Genomic DNA, 23445 nt, shown 5'->3' with positions numbered 1-23445 from the left:
AGCCTCCCAAGTAGCTGGGACTATAGGCTCCTGCCACAACACCCAGCTATTTTTTGGCTGTAGTTGTCATTGTTGTTTGGCAGGCCCGGGGTAGGCTTGAACTCGCCACCTCTGTGTATGTGGCTGGCGCCCTAGCTGCTGACCTACAGGTGCCGAGCCTTTCATGTCATCTTTAAGTCTCTCTGTACATTTGCGTGTTCTCTCCAGACCAGCCTTTCTCTTAATCTTTTCTTTTATGACCTTGGTATGCATGAAGCTCTATAAGGTAGCCTAGGTTTTTTTCCATGTAATCTTAGTACAGATTCCCAGATAATCTGATTGGTCTTGCTCATCTTTTGGAGCTGGGTCACACAGGGTGTAGGTCCCTATGGGGCTGTGATTGGGTGACTCCTGTGTTAGGTGTTTAATATACCTGATCCAATCATAAGGAAGGATGTAGTCCAGGTCATGTAGGCCATTGCCCACTGAGGAGAGAAATAGAGATTTTTCTGAAAGAGATTATGGACGGACAGGTGTTCTGAAATTCTGTCATGTATCAGTTAAGTTGGTTTTTTGTTGAGATAGAATCTCATGCTGTCACCTTGAACAGAGTGCGATGGCATCATAGCCCACAGCAACCTCAAACTCTTGGGCTCAAGTAATCCTGTTGCCTCAGCCTCTTGAGTAGCTAGGACTACTGGTACCGGCGAAGTTTTTTTTTCTTTTCTGTTTTTAGTAGAGATGGGGTCTCGCTTTTGTTCATGCTGGTCTTGAACTCCTGAGCTCAGACAGTCTACCCACTTTGGCCTCCCAGTGTGCTAGGATTAAGGGTGCAAGCCACTGCCCAGGGCCCCTCAAGTTTTATCAAAATTTTCTTATGTGTCTTTTAAGCCTTTTGGTAATTGGTGTGTGATTGCTTCCTAGAAAAAGCTTTTTGGAAGAGACCCATTATCTTTGTCCCAGTCACAACTCACTGCTTTCTTTTGCCCTGAAAATATTCGTTCATTCATTTATTGACTTATTCGCCATCTGAACAAATATTTAATGAGCACTAACTGTGTTTCATGCACTCTTCTAGTGCTAGGATTGCAGGGTTAACAGGACTGACTCAGAGCAGTTTATTTCACTGGAATGGAGTGATGAGTGCAAAGGAGCCAAGACGAGAATTGAGAGTAAGATTAGAGGGGAGTGAGGCTGGTGAATGAGACCAAATTTATCATAAGTATAGTTAGAGGATAAGAGCTGAAGTCATAGCCAGGAGTGGGTGTGGGGCTGAGTAAAGATAGCAGAGGAATGGAAATCTGTTTCTGGTAACTACCCACATTGAACATTCCATCCATTGCAATTAGCATTTACAAAATGTGATTGGGCAACCACTAAATATCATAGAAACTCAAGCCATTCACATCGTAGATAGTTATTAAGTGTCTACTCTGTCCTAGATTGTGATCTAGATTTGGGAGAGGGGATATAAAAGGAAGGTGCTATTTTGTGTTTTCAAAGATTGTGCTTTGAGTTTAGGACTATTGAGTCCTAAACAGACACAACCCCAAATAATTAGAATAATTTAGCCAAATATTAGTTTTTTAGTGTTTGACACTAGCCAGTGGGACCAGGTTGATCCTCATTAGGATACCCTTGAGGGAGAAGAGTCTTGAAAACCCATCTTGAAAGGGTTTTCATTTTGTGATTATTATTTTAATAAAATTAAGAAAATCAATTAACAAGGAGACTAGGAACCGGGAAATTAAAAAAAATTTTTTAAAATAAGAGTAGCCAGAGTTTACTAGGGAGTAAGTGAAGTGAAATGGCTAGGAAAGACAGCAGAGTTAATTTTGGAAATTAACCTCTGGGACTGATGCTGAGAGGAAATCTATTAGCACTTAGGGTGGGAATGTGCTCTGGAAGAATGGGGAGGCTTTAGCAAGGAGTTGAAGTTTGAATTGAATAGGACTTTCAAGGATGTTTATAGTATATTCAGAGGCTTGTCAAGTATAGAGGGAAAGTGGACTGAGTGAAAAAAATTATTGATACTTTAGGCTAAGGAAACCTGGGTATTTTCACAAGAAAGAAAAGTAGATCTCTAACTTCTCCCACCAGACCATAAATTCCTAAGCTTATTTGTATTTGAAGTCTCAATTTGCAGCAGTTCCTGGGCACATAGGAGATAATGTTTGAAAAAGAAAATGAATAAAAGTTTTCATTTGCATGGTTAACTTTTTTCATCTGTGGTACTGCTAACTCTTTCTTTTTTTTTTTTTTTTTAGACGGAGCCTCAAGCTGTCCCCCTGGGTAGAGTGCCATGGCATCATGCTCACAGCAACCTCCAACTCCTGGGCTCAAGCGAGTCTCCTGCCTCAGCCTCCCAAGTAGCTGGGACTACAGGCGCCCGCCACAACGCCTGGCCCTTTTTTGGTTGCAGCCATCATTGTTGTTTGGCGGGCCTGGGCTGGGGATTCGAACCTGCCACCTTAGGTGTATGTGGCTGGCGCCTTAGCCGCTTGAGCCACAGGCGCCGAGCCAACTCTTTCTTTTATTGAACTAAGAAGCACCTGGTTTTGTGTTGAGTATAGTGCTTTGAAAACCATTTGGAAGGCAGTGCCCATGGCTCAGTGGGTAGGGCACTGGCCACATACACCAAGGCTGGTGGGTTCAAGCCCTGCCCAGGCCAGCTAAAACAACAATGACAGCTGCAACAACAAAAATAACCAGGCATTGTAGTGGGCACCTGTAGTTCTAACTACTTGGGAGGCTGAGGCAAGAGAATAGCTTAGGTCCAAGAGTTTGAGTTTACTGTGAGCTGTGATGGCATGGTACTCTACCGAGGGTGACATAGTGAGACTCTGTCTCACACACACACAAAAAGAATAATGGATCTAACTGGAATACTTTGCTAGTTTGAAACTATGTAATTATAGAAAGCCTCAAGCATGGGGAAAGGGAAAGGAGAAAAGGGGACAGGGAGGAGGGAGGCGGATTGGCGTGCTCCTTTATAATGGGCACAATGTATGGGTATCAGCACACCCTCTTTGGGGTACCCTTGAGTGAGTATGAATATAGGAGATTGGCATGCCAGAAAACCCTTAATTCTTTACTGTTTCTGAACTCTTTGATTCTGTATACCCTTTGTCCCTTCTTGAGCAGGAGTGTATGATTGGAGAATGTTGTAATAACCGAATTATGAGAGCTATTGTGAGTTGATAGGAAGATGTGGGTTCATGGTTTGAGTGAGGCCTTTGTATGTCACAATAAGAGATTTAGTTTGCTTTTAGTGTTATAGTAATTATAGTCTTTTTTTTTATGTTACCAAAAGACATTTTATTTTTTTGTTTCACATTATTGTGGGGGGTACAATTAGGTCTCAGTGTTTGCATTTGTTAGGTAGAGTCCCTGTTGTAGTTGTGTCCTGCCCCCAGGAGGTGTGCTGATACCCTTACTTTCTGCCCATTAAGTAGGAGCACGCCAATCCTCCTCCCTCCTCCCCCTCTTCCTCCTTCCCTTCTCTTTCCCCCATCTTGAATTGAGTTTTTCTCTTGTGATGTAGTAATTATAGACTTAAAATATTAGAGTGCATCTATAGAGCACATTTAGCCAAAGTCCTTCACGTTTCATATATAAAGAGACAGGCATTATGACTTTCGTGACTTGCCTAGGGTCTTACAGCAGTCATGGCAGAGCTGGGGCTAAAATGTATTCTTGTATCAGAATGTATTACTACCTGGTGTCATTAGGGCTAAAAAATATGTGTATTTTTAACTACCTGTCTTGGAAATGAAAGATGAGAATAAGTTAGGGGAAAACAAAGATCAAGTTTATTTGCTGTTCAGGCTTTCAGCTTGCTGTGGGGGAGGGGTTGTCTATGCCTATTCTAGTCATACATTCCATATGTGTCATAATGGGAACCTGTAGGAAAGAGAGTCTTGGTCTAGCACTAACTAGAGGGTTATCCAAAAATAGTATCATACTGGGGTTTGGCTGTCCAGACCTGGAAGAGTGGCTGTGTTCTACTTACAATCCTGAGTTGTTAGACATTCCAAGATTTCTCCATTGAAAGAAGTATTTAAAAGGAAAAGGCGGTGTTACAGGTGCCTCTGGAATAACCACAATCTCAGATGGTGGTAGTACAAAGAACTGTGAGGAAACTTCAAGGAAAAGCTTTAGAGAGATGTAAATTGCTGAGAAATGTGGGAGAGGAGGTAGTAGACAGGAGTACCGAGGGCTGTAAATATATTTAAGGAAGACAATGTTTTTGTTCTTCAGGTGGGGTGAAGAAGGTGACTAATGCTTTGACGTAGTTTGCTGTAACTTTTAGGTTATAAGTTGCTATTTAAGTTTCTGAATCCAGATACCATCTGGAGCTTTTTTATTGTGAAACAACTGTTACATCGTTAATACCATCTGTACTGCTGTACTGGGTTTTTGGACCAACATCTATATCCAAGGAGTTTTCATTAAATTAAACTCTTTGGGGCCATAGCATTAATTGGTGACATTCTGAATATTGAAAACAGCATTCACAAATACTAGCTAGCTAATATTTATCAAATAAGTACTAAGTGCCAGGCATAGTTCTTAGCATTTTTTATTGACCCCTGTTTTACAGATGAGGAAATTCGTTGTGCCTGATGGCACAGAAGTAGAAAGGAGCATAATATACTTATGTACTTTCTTTGGACTGGCTTTAGTCAAATGAAAGAGAAAAAAGAGAAAGCATCAGGTGATATGTTTTTGAGTATCAGCCATCTCGGAGGGTTAATTTTTAAAACAGTTTGTATGAAAGCTAAATGAGTTTGCTCATATATATAATGGTTTATTTGCATCAGCAGTTACATTCGCTGGTCTTTAAAAAAGATCTTATAAATGATCACCGTCTCTCGTTTGTCATACCCATAATATACTATATGTTATGGGGGGGGTATGGTATGGTGTATTCTCTCTAAGAGCTTCTTAAAAATAAAATAAGGAATATGTTTAGTTAAATACAGTGATTCTACAGTAGAGTATATCCTGGTGAGTGTTTTTTTTTTTTTTTGAGAGAGAGTCTCACTTTTTCACCCTCCGTAGAGTGCTGTGGCATCATAGCTCACAGCAACCTCCAGCTCTTGGGCTTAGGTGATTCTCTTGCCTCAGTCTCCTGAGTAGCTGGGACTATAGGCACCCACCACAACGCCTGGCTATTTTTTTGTTGTTGTTGCAGTTTGGCCCGGGCTGGGTTCAAACCCGCCACCCTTGGTATATGGGGCCGGCACCCTACTTACTGAGCCACAGGTGCTGCCCTGATGAGTTATCTTTCATCTAACAGTGTTGGTGATTAAATTGTATAAAACCCCAGATGAATTCTAAATTAATTCTACCCCTTTATTCTCTGCAGATTGCCTTGCCTCTCTTATTGAGAATGAGACTAACATAGCTTCCTTGTTCCTTTTTCTCTCAAAAATCTTTGTAACTTTACCTTTCATCCTTTTTGTTTATGTAGAATATCTTTTAGATACATACAGTTTTAAGGATAAAGCTTCTAGGTCAAACTGATCTATTCCCTTCTCTTTCTGGGACCTGTCCAATATTCTTTCCCTTGTATATGCTATACTCTGCCCAGCTCCATTGCTTCTGCCTAAATAGTCATCTTCAGTTTCTCACTCTCTAAGCCATAGATTCTATCCCTGCAATATCCTCTGCATCCGTCCCATTCTTTGTATCACACCTATTACTTCCCTAGTGTATTGAAGGTGGGCAAATGAGTTTCCCCTTAAAGTCGTTATTAATCTTTGAAGAAAGATAGGTAAAAAGATGTTTAAAATCAGAAAGTTCCAAATACCATATATGTAGTAGGACGTGGGAAGCAGTTGGAGAACACCTAAGAGTGAGGTGTTATTAATAAGGAGATGTACTACTGGTGCAGCAGATCACGGAAAACTGAGGTGGAAAGGAAGAGCCCAGCTGGGCACAGTGGCTCATGCCTGTAATCCTAGCACTCTGGGAGGCTGAGGCAGGTAGATTGCTTAAGCTCACTAGTTGGAGATGAGCCTGAACCAGAGCAAGACCTCATCTCTAAAAATAGCCAGGGATTGTGGTGGGCGCCTGTTGTTGTCCCAGCTACTTGGGAGGCTGAGGCAAGGGAATCGCTTGAGCCCAATAGTTTCAGGTTGCTGTGAGCTGTGACGTTACAGCACTCTACTGAGGGCAACAAAATGAGACTGTCTCAAAAAAAAAAAAAAAAAGATTGAAGAGCCCAGACCTTATTAAGACCCCAAAAGAAAGGATTATAGAAAGTTTTGGAAGAATGTGGAGAATTATTAGATAAATTAATAGTGCTTGTAAAATAGTGCCACTTGGAAATGATGAGAAGAAAGAAGAACTTTGAGCTGGAAGTTTGAGAAAATTACAACAGTAGACGAGAGTAGGCACATCAGGCTCAGACATGTGAGGAATAGAAAGGATTAATTTGAGAAATGCATAAGGAAAGATTTTATTATACCTTGGTAAGGAGAGAAGAGTGAGTGGGTTCCAGGTGTCTCTTAGATTTCATACTTGGAAGATGGGTAAGATGGTGGCACTTTCTTTTCTTTTTTTTTTTTGAGACAGAGCCTCAAGCTGTCCCCCTGGGTAGATGCTGTGGCATCACAGCTCACAGCAACCTCCAACTCCTGGGCTCAAGCGATTCTCCTGCCTCCACCTCCCAAGTAGCTGGGACCACAGGCACCTGCCACAACGCCCGGCTATTTTTTGGTTGCAGCCGTCATTGTTGTTTGGCGGGTTATGGTGGCACTTTCTATGACTAAAAGCCAAATAGCTCAGAGATTCATTCCTGTATAAAATGTCCCTGGAACACCCACTGAAACAAATCCTATATTTAGTTCTGTGGGCCTTAAAAGGTACCTTTTTTAAAGAGATAAATTGGATACTTAATAAAAGTGTGGAACAAGATATATTGTGCAATAATGAGAGAAGGACAACCTGACATTTTTCTTAGGGAGCCTTAGGAAAATGTGAGAGAGGCAGGCAACATAGTTTTTCTTTTAAACCAGCCCCTTCATAAGCTAGAACTTAATTGAGGAGGATAGGAATTGATTCTGAGCTTATAGATTTACTGATGGTTTCATTCAGAATATCTGATATGAATGGTGGAAATGATATTTTCAACGTATGAAGGAATGGTGCATATTCACTGATTTCAACTTAGTAGCTCTTGTGAATGTGAGATCATGGGGAATTCTATGTTTTAAACAATTTAAAATATAACTGGTATGTACTTTTATTCTTTTCTTCAGAATGAGCGGGGCGTTTAGATAAACATTTAGGATTCTTTAACAGCATCCTAAGAAAGTCTATGTGCTACTTGAACATTAACTATTCAGTGCTATCCCTGATTGCTGATTATGTCATAAGAACAGCAGTAAAGTCATATAGAAATGTACCTTTTGATTCTGTAAGAATGTAGTTGTTTAGAATTTTTATTATTTGAATTTTAACTGACATTTTTGGTTAACAAAGTTGAGAAATGTTTAGTAAAGGGTCATGTTTATTAAGTATTAGTCATTCATTTGTTCAGCAGTATTTACTTGAGTAATTTATGTCAGGCTTAGTTCAAGGCCCTGGGAATATATGAATAAACCTTCAGGGAACTTGTATTTTAATAGGGAAGACAGGAAATAAGCACATTTGCATGAGAAGTGGTAAGTACTAGGCAGTGCCTGTGGCCCAGTGAGTAGGGCACCGGCCCCACATACTCAGGGTGGTGGGTGCAAACCCAGCCCCAGCCAAACTGCAACAAAAAAATAGCCAGGCATTATGGTGGGTGCCTGTAGTCCCAGCTTCTTGGGAGGCTGAGGCAAGAGAATCGCCTAAGCCCAAGAGCTGGAGGTTGCTGTGAGCTGTGATACTATGATACTCTACCAAGGGCGACAAAGTGAGACTCTGTCTCAAAAAAAAAAAAAAAGTGATAAGTACTATGAAAAAATACAACCCAGGGTGAGAGGAGAGTGTAATAGGGCAGGAGCTATTTAGGTATTAGTTGGGAAAGGCTGTTCTGAGGAAGAAGAAAGCTGAGTGAAGAAGAAAGTTCTGCAAGAATTAGTCAGGCAGAAGAGCATTAAATGCAAAGGCAAGAAAGACAAGAGTCAGGATCTAGCCCAGTTAGAACCAGTCTGGTATGTTGGAGGATAAGCAGGAAAGCTAGTTGGGCAAGAGCAGTGAGAACAAAGTGGAGGTAGGCAGGGCCAGCATGTATATTGGACCTTATTGTCTGCCCATGGATTTTGAGTATAATTGAGGCTCTGGGAGTGTTTCTGGGCAGAGCTGTGACATGATCTAATCTACATTTTATAAGGTTGATTCCAGCCACTGAGTGGAAAGCTGACTGTAGGAAAGGCAAGCACCAAAGCACTGGGACATTTAGGAACCTTTTGCAGAATCTAGCACTGTGGTTTCTCATGTGCAAGAACAAACTACTAAAATTATTTATATTCTTTTATCTTAAAGAAAAGTAAGCTTTGCTAATATTTAATATACAGATTGGCACTTTTGCCCCCATTCCATCTGTATATTAGTCATATGTCATTTACCACTTTTGGCCTGAGCAACTGATGAATGCTGTTGCCATTCACTGGGATAAGAAGACTGAGGGAGAAGCAGTTTGTTTTGCATTGGGGTTAGGGAAGCAGAACTCAGATTTGAGCATATTAGGCCTAAATGCCTAGTAGAAATCTAATATTGGATAGGTGATTTAGACATAGTAATCTTAGAAACCAAGATTAGAGACCTTAGCATAGAAGCAGTATACACTAACTTTGGAACCAGACTGTGTGAATGCAAATTTCAGCTCTGCTACTTACTGTGTAGTTGTGGGAAAGTTTCTTGACATTTCTCTGATTAATTACCTCCTCTGTAAAATGGGGATAATAATACCTAACTCATAAGGTTATTATGAGGATTAATTGAATTAATACAAGCCAAGGGCTAGAGCAGAGTGCCATAGGACAGTCATCAGATGTTAACATTAGGATGGTGCAGTGCCTAGAAGGCTGCCTAGTGAAGAGTACATTTCAAGGGAAAGAAGTCATCAACTTGGTCAAATTCTGCTTGAGAGGCTGAGGGAAATGAGCACCAAGAACTGACCTTTGGGTTTGTTAAGGTAGAAGTCATTAGAGAACTTGAGAAGTGGTTTAGAGTGGTGAGGATGGACGCCTGATTGGAATGGGTTAAGGAGAGGCTTGGAGGTAGAGAATTGGAGATGGTGAGTATAGGTAGTGAATTAGAGGAGTTTTGCTATAAAGAGAGACAGGAAATGGAGTGGTAGCTAGAGGAAAGTGTGTGGGGTCAAGGAAAAGTAAAGGTGTGCTGATTTAAAGATGGACAAGTTTGTATGCTAATGAGAATGACCCAGTGGAAAGAGAAAGATCAGTGATATTTGAGTGACATAGAAATAAATATCATGGGAACTGATAGCCACAACCCTGAATAGGTGAAACAAGGTGGATAACTGCAGAAAGGGACAGGCTGTTCTTCAAAGATTGGCAGAGATTGTTCACCTGTTTGATGAAAGTAGAGTACCAACAGAGATGCAGATTGGTAGATTTTCATTTTATAGGGAAATAAAGTAATTTTTCTGATTGCTTTAATTTTCACAATTTTCAGATCAGTTGAGAGTTAGAAGAGGGGAGGGGTTTAAAAGGGTTGAGAGAGAGGAGGTGATGTGAAATAGGCACCTTATTACAAGGTGGAGAATGAATTGACCAGGGAAGATCTAGCTGGTGGATTGTCAAGTTCGGAAGTCTTATTTGACATTTGTGGTCATTAGTTAAAGTGATTCCATCTGGCTAAAGAGGGCAGCATGGTCTTTAGGAAGTGTATAGGGGAAAAGTGAGGGGGAACAGTGCCTTGTTTCTATTTTGAACCTGTTTAGTCCCATGACTGAGAGGAATACTTTTGGGTCATTCCTCAGGTAGTCACAGAGAAATTAATAAAAATGAATAAACCAAAAAAAATCATTTTGTTTTTACCTGTGTTCATTGTCTACATCATGCTGTTTTATGTAAGAGGATGAATTCTTACAGATGTTTATGTTGCCATCTCTCCTTGAGGATGCTTATTTTACACAAATGGAATCACTTAGGCCCTTGGGCACTTTCAGTAAATTATATTTGGTTGCTGAGTTTTGTAGAGAAAGCAAAATGCTCAGATGGGGAAACTCCATAATTTTCCTAATAGACACAAAAGCTTTGATAAAAATTTTCCCTGGAATCTGTGGTTTTCATCAATACTAGTGTTATCACTCATGTTGATTTCATACTTTTGTGTTTATTACAGAGAAATTGAAGGTCTGGTTTTCTTTCTTTCAGGTGCTGGAGAATCTGGTAAAAGCACCATCGTGAAACAGATGAAGTAAGTTTTTCAAACGATGACCTTTCCTTTGACTAGATTTCCTCATAATGTATAAAAATCCCATGGTACCTTTTCATTTTAGGTCAAAGGTATTAACTTGTGGTTTTCTTCTTTTTAAAGAATCATTCACGAGGATGGCTATTCAGAGGAAGAATGTAAACAATATAAAGTAGTTGTCTACAGCAATACTATACAGTCCATCATTGCAATCATAAGAGCTATGGGCCGGCTAAAGATTGACTTTGGGGAAGCTGCCAGAGCAGTAAGTGTTTCTCATTTCCTCTTTGCTTGCTCTTATTCAGGAAATGTAATTAAGTTAAACAAAATTTGCTTCATGTTTTAGGGAAATGAATCACTTAAGTATTAGCAATATGCTTTAGTAGATACTAGATTACCACCATAAGAAGAGTCTAGGAAATGGGATTTTGCAGGTATACTATAGGTTTCTGTGACAGTGGTTCTATTTATTTGTCTTTTTAATAGCACTGTTGACTTATTTCATAGTAGTTAATAATAATAGTAAATTAAAATCATCTGGGCCAGGTGCAGTGGTTCATGACTGTAATCCTAGCAGTCTGGGAGGGCAAGGTGGGTAGATTGCCTAAGCTCAAGAGTTTGAGACCAACTTGACCAAGAGTGAGACCCTATCTCTAAAAAAATATAGCGGGGCATTGTGTCAGGCACCTGTAGTCTCAGCTACTTGGGAGGCTGAGGCAAGAGGATCACTTAAGCCCAAGAGTTTGAGGTTGCTGTGTGCTGTGAGACCATGGCACTCTACCAAGGGCAAGAAAGTGAGAATCTGTCTCAAAAAAAAAAAAAAATCTTTAGATAGGTTGCCTTAGACTACCTTTCTGAGGTATAGAGGTTAAAGGCAAAAATGAATCTCCCAGAATAAATTGAGAATATGTGCATTAAGTCCAAATTTTATTTTGCTTTTTTTTTTTTTTGCAGTTTTTGGCCAGGGCTGGGTTTGAACCCACCACCTCCGATATATGGGGCTGGTGCCCTAGTCCTTTGAGCCACAGGCACCACCCAAGTCCAAATTTTAGAAATGATTTTTAGGTATTCAAGAGTATTGTATCCCTGTACTACTTTGGACCATAGGCTATAGAATTGGATTCCCTGCACATGTCAGCTATTTAAAAAGTTATGTTGTTTAATTATAATAATGCTTAGTGAACCATGAAGGTCTGGTTCAGGGGTCCTCAAACTTTTTAAACAGGGGGCCAGTTCACTGTCCCTCAGACCATTGGAGGGCCGGACTGTGGGCCCCGGGATGGGTCAGCTGCTAAGCAGGACAGGCAGTGGCGGCAGAAACACCCGGTGGGCTGGATAAATGTCCTAAGCAGGCTGCATGTGGCCCGTGGGCTGTAGTTTGAGGATGCCTGGTCTGGTTTATAAATTAGGATGTTTTATGCCAGTGGGGAGAGGGCCAAAATGAAGACAGGAGATCTTTTATGTTATCATCAGCTAAATTCTAAGAGAAGGCTGAGAAATTATAGAATTATTTCCTAGATCTAAGAGAGTCATCACCTACATTCAGAGAGTCATACTTAGGTGGCATGAAAAAAGGAAGTGACTTGGGGGGTCTGCTTGGAAAGGCAAAGCCTGTACATCTGTGAAGAGCTTAGGAATTCTTATAAGGAACTCTCAACTTATCAGATACAAATTAATACTCAATAAATAATTAGAAAATTATTAAAGGGAAAAATACTGAAAGGGTAGTCATAGTTGGATGGCATTAGACTAGAAAGTACCTTAGAAGTGGCATAAGGCAAGAGGAGCTAGATGAGGGGTTTTAAAATGATGGGAGAGTAGAGTTGCAAAAAATAAGAAAAAATATATAAGACTTTTATGTATTTTTTGAAAGGCACATCACAAAAATGAGAGACTTAATTTTTCTATGCTTTTGAGCAGGGAAGCTTGATAGTTCATATAATAATAAAGTTTTTTTCCTTATCTTACCCCTTTTTATCTCTTCTCTTCCCTCCCACTTTTCTAACCTTTTCCTTTTTTTCTTCTTTGTACCAGCTCTGTCCATGATCTTATTTCCTTTCCCCTCTTCTCTCATTTCTCCCTGACACTTACCTCTGCTTCTCTGTTATATTCGTTACACAGGTATCTGATAACTGGTCAGTAACATGTATTTGTTTTTTTCCCTTGCCTGTTGACTTTTTCTTTCACTTATTTACTTCTCTTAGTTTCTTCCTTTTTCCTTTTCTTTTTTAATTTCTTTCCCTCTGTCCTCCTTTATTTCTCTTCATCACTTTTCCTCCTTTCATTTATCAGATCAATTGTCATTAATCTTTGAGCTCTAATTAGAGCCTGATACAGTTGACATCATTAATTCTTGTATCATGAGATGCAGTTGACATATTAATCCCTCTTAGGCCTCCTAAATCATCTGGCATTGCAGCCTTCACCTGTCCTAATCTATAATCCTATATAATGTTTTAAAGTTTCTCTTTTTTCTTTCATATGTGGGAGTTTATATTTGTAGCTCTGCTCTTACCCTTCTCTTAATTTTTTGTGTTTGGTTAGAGTGATTATAGTTATGAGTGGAAAAGAATAGAGCTAGGTGTGGCTTTATTGTTCCTTTTCAAGTCTGCTTAAGGGTGAAGGGTGTAAGGTTCATTTTCTTTTCTTTTGCGACAGGGTCTTGGTCCTAAAATAATACTTATGGAGTCAGGACAGCAAATATATGTAGTAATAGCTCCTTTTATTTTGAAGTTCCTAAAATTAGAGTCAGGGTTTTTTTTTTGTTTTTTTTTTTAGGTAATGCTTAATGAGGTTATTCGAATACCTTCATGAGTACAAATTTCATAACCAAGAGACTATAAGGTCTTTAAATGTAAGCTAAAGCACTATAACTTATGTGTAGGACATGCTTACTGTTGAGTATGTTGGATAATTTGTGTTTTCAGCTTTTCTTATTCATTCATTCTTTGGTTTAAAATTTTTATCTTTGGGCCAGGCTCAGTGGCTCACACCTGTAATCCTAGCATTCTGGGAGGCTGAGGCAGGTAGATTGCTTGAGCTCAGGCATTTGTTCAAGACCAGCCTGAGCAAGAGTGAGATCTCGTCTCTACTAAAAGTAGAAAAACTATCCGGGTGTCATGGCACGCACTTGTCATCTCAGCTACTTGGGAGGCTTGAGCCCAGGAGTTTGAGGTTGCTGTGACCTATGAGGCCATGGCATTCTAGCCAGGGTGACAGAGTAAGATTCTGTCTCAAAAAAACCCCCAAAACACACACACACACACACACACACACACACACACAATTATCTTTGAATAGAGAGGTGGGTATAAAGTTTCTTAGTGTTAATCCCAGTCTGTGGCCATACTACCCTGAATGCACCCTATCTCATCTAATCCCAGAAGCTAAACAGGTTTAGGCTTGGTTAGTACTTGGATGGGAGAGGGTCAAGCCTAAAGTATTACTAGAAAGAATACAGGAAAGGATCTTAGAGGAGGGACTATTACCACTAAGACCCTAGAGTTTCACAAAATTAATTTGAATGCACTATGGATAGTTTTGTTTTGCCTGGGTGGTAATGCACAAGTCTTAGGAGTTTGGGGTAGTGATTTTAACTATGTTCTGATTCAGTGTCTAGATCTCAAAGGAAAAATAATAATGCTTTAAGGTAAAGAAAGAAGGCAGCTGGAGAAAAAGAAAGTAACAGTAAGAGATTTGATCAAAACTTCATGAGTCAGTTTTCTAAGTGGTTATAGTTTTTATTTTTTTTTATTATTTTTATTTTTGAGACAGGGTCTCACTTAGTCACACTGGAGTTGAATGCCGTGGAGTCAGAGCTCACAGCAACCTCAGACTCTTGGGCTCAAGGTTGCTTGTTAGTTTATTTTGTCCTGGTGGATACTGAATATACAATGATTGCTCCTCCTTATGTTACTTTTTCTTTACCCAGGATATGCTTTTTTTCGTGTCTGTGTTTATCTTGAGGAAGATAAATATTAGATTTTGGTGGGGAAATCATCCCATGAGTCCTGCGTTTACTTTTAAACTGGCAAGTAGGCGCACCTTTAACCCTAACACTTTGGGAGGCCAAGGCGGGAAGGTCACTTGAACCCAAGCGTTTAAGGAGACCAGCCTGGGCAACATAGCAAGACTGTCTCTACAAAAAAAATTAGCTGGGTACTCACCTGTAAACCTGGGGACTTGGAAGGCTGAGAGAGGAGGATCCCTTGACACCAGCAGTTCAAGGCTGCAAGGACCTATGGTGGTACCCCTGCACTGCGCTCTAGCCTTGGTGACAGAGTGGGACTCTCAAAACAATAAAATAAAACAAAGTGACAAGTAGATAGAATAAAGCAAAACAATAAAAATTCTCAGAGCCCTTTTTGGTCCTCTTTGCCTTCATATATTTTAGGTTTAAAAACTATAACCAGAGGCTGGGCATGGTGGCTCATGCCTGTAATCCTACCAGTAGCATTCTGGGAGGCTGAGGTGGGTTGGATAGCTTGAACTCAGGAGTTTGAGACCAGCCTGAGCAAGAGTGAGACCCCACTTCTAAACAAAAAAATAGCTGGGCGTTGTGGCGGGCACCTGTAGTCTCAGCTACTCGGGAGTTTGAGGCAAGAGAATCCCTTGAGCCCAAGAGTCTGAGGTTGCTGTGAGCTCTGACTCCACAGCATTCAACCCCAGGGCGACTGAGTGAGACCCTGTCTCAAAAATAAAAATAAATAAAAACTATAACCACTTAGAAAACTGACTCATGAAGTTTTGATCAAATCTCTTACTGTTACTTTCTTTTTCTCCAGCTGCCTTCTTTCTTTACCTTTATTATTTTTCCTTTGTGATCTAGACACTGAATTTTCTCCCTGAGGGTTTATTCCCCCAACTAGGCTTCTGAACTTACTAAATGCCTCTGTCTGTTCTTTCCTTTCAGCTATCTGGGCTGAAAAAGGAAAGCTTACTTTTTACTTACTCCCTCTGACATGTTTAAACTTTACTTACTACATGCTAGTCGTCTCATTTCTGTTTTTATTACGCGCTTCCTTTAACAGAATGGGAAGGTGTTACATGTACCTGTCTCATGGACCATTTTTTTTTTTCTGTCAAAAAATAATGAGCAATCAGTATGGAGATTTGTGGGCCAGTCAGAGGGGATAGTGGGTTTGTGTGGTGTGGCATGGCGGGGAGGGGGCATAAAATCATTCCTTAGCTCTGCTCTGAACTTCTAACTATAGTAGAATGAGAAGTGGGAAAGACTGAATTGTCAATTCTCTCATCCTGGCCTGCCAGAAATGGTCTCTTCTAACATCTTTTTCAAAATAACATGCAGTGCGTGTGTGTTTCAAAGAAACTGTTGTCAAGTTTTAAAGAAATGGAGAATCATCTGTCTGCCTTAACTGCTTTCTTCAGGACGATGCCCGGCAATTATTTGTTTTAGCTGGCAGTGCTGAAGAAGGAGTCATGACTCCAGAACTAGCAGGAGTGATTAAACGGTTGTGGCGAGATGGTGGGGTGCAAGCTTGCTTCAGCAGATCCAGGGAATATCAACTCAATGATTCTGCCTCATAGTAAGTAATTTTTCTCTGTGAAACTATAACAGAATAATTTGGTGACCTTACAGAAAGTTCAGTGCCCATCCTTAAGGAAATACTGGCTCGGTGCCTGTGGCTCAGATGGCTAAGGCACCAGCCACATACACCTAAGTTGGAGGGTTCGAATCCAGCCTAGGCCCGCCAAACAATGACAGCTGCAACCAAAAAATAGCCGGATGTTGTGGTGGGCATGGGTGGTCCCAGCTACTTGGGAGGCTGAGGCAGGAGACTCGCTTGAGCCCAGGAGTTGGAGGTTGCTGTGAGCTGTGATGCCACAGCACTCTACCCAGGGGGACAGCTTGAGGCTCTGTCTCAAAAATAAATAAATAAATAAATAAAATAAAATAAAAAAGAAGATTCCATTAAAAAAAAAAAAAGGAAATATTTAAGTAACAGGTGCTCTTAGAAGTCTATAGGCTCCTAAAAAAAAAAGAAAGTCTATAGGATCCTTTACAAAGATTCTCAGTTTAGGGTTATAGAGCCCTAGGTCATTTGTATGATTTGGAAAAAAAAGTTCCCCTTGAAATGTAAATGAGAGACTTGGTACCATAACATTAGCTCCATGCTATCTTTATACATATAATAAGCAAGTGAAGGAGGAGTGGTATCTACTGTAACTGGGTTCGGTTCTGGATCTCTTCCAATTCTGAAGTTCCCTCTGTTTATGGGCTTGGTAATGATAGCCGGCCAGAGAGGGAAATTAGAATTGTGATATACCTTTTTTCTGTAGCCAGCTATCTGTGTCTGGGCTGTGCTATGGATTTCTCTGGTACTAGTCACCGCTTATAAATCTTTTGCGAGATCACAATAGACTTCGTATAGAAAGAGAATGTTGAGTCATAAAATGAATTTGAAGTATCTTTTTGGGTGTAACATAGTTTTAGAGAATGTGTAATTAATACTTCTGTTATCATATGTGATCCTGCTTTGTTTCTTATACTCGTGTTTATTTATAAGACCTTATAAATGTATTTGAGTTTTTTTTTCAATGTACTTGTTGGGAGCTTGGCAAACACTTGTTACCTGTCTCCCTCTCTATGCTAGATGAGGTCACTTTGAAGCATTAAAATATTTTCTCCAGTATTATTTTCCTATTTTTCCCATTCTTATTCTAGCTTAAATTGTTATAAGAAGAAGTTAAATGATATGGTCATATATCACTTAATGACAGAGATCTGTTGTAAAAAAATGTATTTGTTGTGTGATTTAATATCGTAAAGTGTACTTACATAAAGGCTAGATAGTATATAGCCTACTACATACCTAGGTTATTGTTCCTGTGCTACAAACCTGCATAGCCTGTTTCTGTACTGAATGTTGTAGGCAATTGTTGCACAGTGGTAAGTATTTGTGTATCTAAACATTGAAAAGTTAATGCCCTGCACTACAATGTTACAATGGGTGTGACATCCCTAGGAGATAGGAACTTTTTGTCTTTATTATGATCTTATGGGACCAATGTCATACATATGTGCGTTCCGTTGTAATCCAAAACATCATTACATGGCACATGATTGTATTGAAAAACTTGCTTATTCTTTAAATGAAAACTTGACTTTAGAAACATTTCAGGATTTTTTTTTTTTTTTTTGAGACAGATTTTTCACTATGTTGCCCTGGATTCAAACCACTGGGTTTAAGTGATCCTCTGGTGTCAGCCTCCTGAGTAGCTGGGTCACTACTACACTCATTTGAGGATTCTTGCCTACTTTTCAGTAACAATTTGTAGTTGCAGATACTGATAACTTAAATAATGCTACTGGTCATCAATGGTAGCTTGTCATTGTTTTTTTTCATCCTATGTTCAGTAAGTTCTGAATTCTTTAACCATATGTGATTTACAGAGTTTGTTTTGTTTTGTTTTTCTGTAATTGTTGATCTAAACTTGACTCCTTAACACTAATGACAGTGTTTAAGTTTATAGATCATTAATGATTCACTTAAATGTTGGTGCCACCTGCTCTTCAGTTTTCTAGCCTAGAATCAGGGAAGAATTTAGCTTTAAAGCAGTCTTTTAGTTATTTCACTGAACAAATTAAATTGGGGTAGGGCATTTACAATTTATTTTTGGCTTAAAGTAAAAAACCCCCAAATCCCTAGCTCTTTTGTTCCCCTAAAGAAAACAAAAAATACTCATTTTTACTATTCTCTTAATTTTATAGTTCTCATCTTCTCAATTTTAGTAATTGGAGTGACATTCTCTAATGTCTCATTAAGTGATTAAACATGCAAATGACCTATTAGGTTTAAATGTCTGAGGACTGTTGGTTTGGTTTTGGTACTATATAGTGCATAGCTGACTTAGTATTAAATTTCAGGAATTTTTCTATAATAAGAGTAACATTTCCTGTTTTTGAATTTTTTAAATTGGCTTTCACAATTTAATTTCATAGAATTAAAACCACTCAAGCGGCTAAGATGCCAGCCACATACACCAGAGCTGGCGGGTTCAAATCCGGCCCGGGCCTGCCAAACAATGATAACTACAACCAGAAAAAGCTGGGTGTTGTGGCAGGTGCCTGTAGTCCCAGCTACTTGGGAGGCTGAGGCAAGAGAATCACCTAAGCCCAGGAGTTGGAGGTTGCTGTGTTCTGTGATGCCACAGCACTCTACCCAGGGCGATAGCTTGAGGCTCTGTCTCAAAAAAACAACAACAACAAAAAACCACTTTTGTTAGTGTATATAGAGCCTATTTTAATTATCCTCCACCAGATTCATGTTTTTCTCATTTCTGTGGTACTAAAGCTCTGATTTTGTTCTGCCAGTTTAGTGACAGTTTCAGAATCTACTTTTGGCAGGGAATGAAGTTAGTCTGTTGACTTACTATGCACATATTGTCTTCACCAGTTTAAAAAAAAATGTATATTTTATTTAGTTACCTAAATGATTTGGATAGAATATCGCAAACCAACTACATTCCAACTCAGCAAGATGTGCTTCGGACAAGAGTGAAGACAACGGGAATTGTGGAAACACATTTTACCTTCAAAGACCTATACTTCAAGTAAGTCATTAGCCTTTTTCCTGGATGTGCCAAACACAAATGTTTTCTTTTAGCTAGTCTCTCTTAGTCAGAATAAAATTTCTCTGGGCAGTATTTCTTGGTTTAGAAACTTACTGTATTGATAGCCATTGTTTGAATATTTTAAGTGAATTAGGGCCCAGACATTTCTTTCTTCTCTAATAGCATCAAATATTTGTATCCATTTGGAGGAATTTAGATGCAAAATTAAATTGTAACTTATGTAATAGTAGAGTTAGTCATGTGATTATTGATTTGTTTTATTTTTAGTTTTGTTCCTTTTAGCTGCTTTTTTGTTAGACTTGCCAAAACAGGTATTGAATGTTTTTTAGTAGGACTGAAAAATACTATATGAATAGAAAACCAGGTTTTTGGCTGGTTATGTGACTCTGTCCTGCCATTTTTTATATTACAATAGAAATGCTTTTCTCATCGGTGTTATTTCTTTTTGGAGGGAGGGCAGAGTCTTACTTTGTTGCCCTCGGTAGAGTGCCGTGGCATCATAGCCCACAACAACATCAAACTCTTGGGCTCAAGCGATTCTCTGGGATGTGATTAACTGGGGATATTTTGGGTCAGTGTGATGACATAAACAATGATTATTTTAGAGAGAGAAAATTCTAGTATTCTAATATGAAGAATTTTCTTATTAGCATTAGTAATTCTAAAACAGGACTTAGCGGTCTCTGTGCTAATGATCTTTTAGAAATATTAAATTGGTTTTTTTATTTCCTTTTTTCTGCTTTTATAACCTTTGAGATTAGGAGTGAACTTTCCCTTGCAATATATAACATAAATTTTTAGCTATTTCATTATGCTTATATGTAAAATGTGATATTCAGCTTTGTTGCATACAAGTATAAATACTACCTCAGATCCTCTCAGGTTTTTTTTTCTTTCTCTGAAAATAATTGTGAAATCCACACAGAGTTTACATATTATTAGGTAACAGTTGAGGTCTTTAAATACACAAACCAGATTAAAACCTGGTTTTAAACAGTGGGTAAATAGCAGATCTGCTGAATGTTTTTATTTTTTTTAATTTTTTTGAGACAGTCTCATTTTGTTACCCTTGGTAGAGTGCTGTGGCATCATAGCTCACAGCTACCTCAAACTCATGAGTGTAAGCAGTTCTCTTGCCTTAGCCTCCTGAGTAGTTGGGACTATAGGTGCTCACCACATTGCCTCGTTATTTTTAGAGACGAGGTCTCATTCTGGCTCAGGCTGGTTCTTGAACCTGTGAGCTCAGGCAGTCCACCCACCTCAGCCTGTCAGAGTGCTAGGATGACAGGCATGAGCCACTGGGCCTGGCCCAGTTGAATGTTTTTAGAGTTGACAAAATGTTTACCTTTAGTACTAATGAATTTAACAAAAGCAGCAAATACTACTAAGAAACCATAATAATGGCTCGGCGCCTATAGCTCAACCGGCTAAGGCGCCAGCCACATACACCTAAGGTGGCGGGTTCGAATCCCCAGCCCGACCCGCCAAACAACAATGACGGCTGCAACCAAAAAATAGCCAGGCGTTGTGGCGGGCGCCTGTAGTCCCAGCTACTTGGGAGGCGGAGGCAGGAGACTCGCTTGAGCCCAGGAGTTGGAGGTTGCTGTGAGCTGTGCTGCCACGGCACTCTACCCAGGGGGACAGCTTGAGGCTCTGTCTCAAAAAAAAAAAAAAAAAAAAAAAAAAAAAGAAACCATAATAATGAGATGTCTCTTTGTGTGCTATAAAATTCATAACCTAGTTTTAGTTAAAAGTTGTGACCATTATTTCTTTAATAGTGTAGGAGACTTTCTGGTTGATGTTATCGCAGATTGACCTTTAGTTAGGTAAATCCCAACTCCAGCTGTCTTTTTATGCCAGGATCAATAGCTAGATGTAATTAAGGTGCCACACCCCCTTTATTGTTGGCATGTAGATATCTTGTTATGAAGTACTATCACTTCTTCCTTTTCCTCTTCTCTCTAGGCAAAACCACTATCCATTTATTCAAACATTTATTGAGCATCTACCATATGCAAGGCATTGTGTAATTGCTTACTTGCCTCTCAGTTAATGAGGTAATGTTTATAAAATGTTGATCTGTTAGTGAATGATATTGTAAATGTTAATATGTGCTAAAAGCTTGCCTTGAAACTTCACAGTTTTCTACTGGTTTTATGGACTTCATATAAGAAAAAGGGAGAGTACTATACTAAAATTATTGGTGTACTGATTTGGCTCCCCTTGAGACTTCCATGGTAAAATATATGGTTATCCTTCCTAAAACCTGTAATATGACCCCATATTAAAGAAATCTGTGATTGCATCATTTCAGATGTAATGACTAAAAGTTGAAAAGAACTGCAAGATCAGCCCAAAGGAAGAGTTGGGTCATGAAGAGATATGATGTATGTTCCCTTTCAAACATACATTGAGAAATCAACAACTGTATCTTATCTCTTACTGTAGATCTGATGCATTAAACCAGCTTGGCAGAATTTAACCTTTATAAATTTTAATCATATCAACAAACATAGATCTTAAGAGTATATCTGACCATTTGCATGCATACCTCATCACACTGAGTATCAGCTAAAAGACAAAACAGTGCTGGTATTCTTTTTACTTTTGGAGGTGGATGAGGACACTGTTGACAGAAGTTCGGCAGTTGACTCCAGGATATCAAGTCAGCCCCCAGAAGTGAATAGTAGACTAAAACTAATCTGAAGTGGAACATAAAAGTGTATGAAGTTGAGGCTTTGTTATTAGTTAGGTTTAAGCAGGACTGAGTTTAGAAATATTAAGGGGTTTGCTTTCTTTTCCCCAAGGTATTGGCTTCTTAGAATCCTACTGTAAAATATAATTTTTTTCCACAGTTATTCTTGAAAATATTTTTTCCTTAAACAAACTTTCAAATCAGTAAGGGAGAAATATGGAAGCAGAACAAAAGTTGGGGATTTAGAGGCAAACCAGTCTGAGAGGCAGAGTAATGTGGATAAAAGCATGGGTGCTGGAGTTAGAATACCTGGGTTCAGATCCCCAGTCCCCATTTGTTAGTAATTTAATATTGAGTGTGCCTCAGTTTCTTTATCTGTATAATGAGGATAATAATAATAGCTTATAGGAGTGTTACAAGGGCCAAATGAGTTATTATTTTTAAGATTTTTAGCATAGTGTCTAGCACCATGGTAAACACTCAATAAATATTATTAGTACTGCTATTACCTTAAGCTGTATGTATTTAGCTCTTTATTTTTCCTGTCCTTCCTCCCCTCCTTCCTTTAATCCATTTCAGTGCTTATTCTGCTTGGCACATCTGATAAAAGCTTATAGGGAGAAGGCTCAACTAACTAAAATAAGAATTTACATTATTGCCAAATTTTATTTTCTTGCATTTTTCTTATTTACCTTTAGCCACAGATAATTATTTTGACTACAGTTTATCTGCCCCTTCTTTGTCTTTTCTTTTGTAAGCGAGGTTTTAAATATGCAATAGTGAGAAGTTTCCTAATCGTTTCAGTTCAGGGAGAGGGGTATGTGTGACCTGCTGAATTTGTGCTTTCTTTCCCTTACTCAGGATGTTTGATGTAGGTGGCCAAAGATCAGAACGAAAAAAGTGGATTCACTGTTTTGAGGGAGTGACAGCAATTATCTTCTGTGTGGCCCTCAGTGATTATGACCTTGTTCTGGCCGAGGATGAGGAAATGGTATGTTAGAGCTTCTGGTAAAAAGCCTGTCACATAAAACCAGGAAATAGAAAATAACTCTGAGGAAGACTGTGCATCCGTTTCTTCATTGAACCAAACTTAATATCTGTAAATTTTCTCCTTGTTAGTGAGATTAGATTTTCAGAATACTGATCTGTGCCCTATTATTGTTAGAGAGAGATGAGAGCTACATTGAGTACATCTTTTTGTCAGCCTGCCCTTCTTCCCTCCTCCTCACTCCCAAGAATTATAAAAGGAGAACTGACTTGGCTTTCATGTTATTAGTGTCTGACATATTTCCATGAATGCTGTTCAGTGCTTTAAAACTTGCTGGTCTGTTTTTTCATTACATTAATTAACCTTTGCAGTTTACTAGTGACCTGTCACTCCGTGTTTCTTTTTTAGAACCGTATGCATGAAAGCATGAAGCTGTTCGACAGTATTTGTAATAACAAATGGTTTACAGACACTTCCATCATTCTTTTCCTTAACAAGAAAGACCTTTTTGAGGAAAAAATAAAGAGGAGTCCTCTCACTATCTGTTATCCGGAATACACAGGTAAGGGATTCATGAAAGATTGTATTAGAGGTGCACGCACATGTGTACACATATCACTTACATCAACACTTTGGTGACATTCATACAACTGCCTTTTGTTTTGAAGGATTCATGGAAAGTATTCACTGGTATCAGCATTAAGCATGTGATTAAGATCTTTTAAGTTGGCTCGGCGCCTATAGCTCAACCGGCTAAGGCGCCAGCCACGTACACCTAAGGTGGCAGGTTCGAATCCCCAGCCCGGACCTG

The 23445-nt window shown here is 39.2% G+C and overlaps 1 protein-coding gene across 1 annotated transcript in view; it reads left to right on the top strand.

The window, feature by feature from the left end:
• The window catches only part of GNAI3 (G protein subunit alpha i3), a 43400-nt gene that overhangs the window by 13489 nt on the left and 6466 nt on the right, over positions 1-23445 (top strand). The window contains exons 2-7 of the mRNA XM_003784061.2: positions 10317-10359; positions 10480-10621; positions 15745-15902; positions 18802-18930; positions 22508-22637; positions 23043-23196. Of these exons, the coding sequence (XP_003784109.1) occupies positions 10317-10359; positions 10480-10621; positions 15745-15902; positions 18802-18930; positions 22508-22637; positions 23043-23196 (756 nt within the window). The remainder of the gene's footprint in view (positions 1-10316; positions 10360-10479; positions 10622-15744; positions 15903-18801; positions 18931-22507; positions 22638-23042; positions 23197-23445) is intronic.

This window comes from Otolemur garnettii, unplaced genomic scaffold, assembly GCF_000181295.1.
Source record: "Otolemur garnettii isolate 467f Iridium unplaced genomic scaffold, OtoGar3 scaffold00010, whole genome shotgun sequence".
Taxonomy (NCBI): Eukaryota; Metazoa; Chordata; class Mammalia; order Primates; family Galagidae; genus Otolemur; species Otolemur garnettii.
The sequence above is the reverse complement of the archived record's forward strand: the minus strand, read 5'-3'. Positions and strand labels throughout refer to the sequence as shown.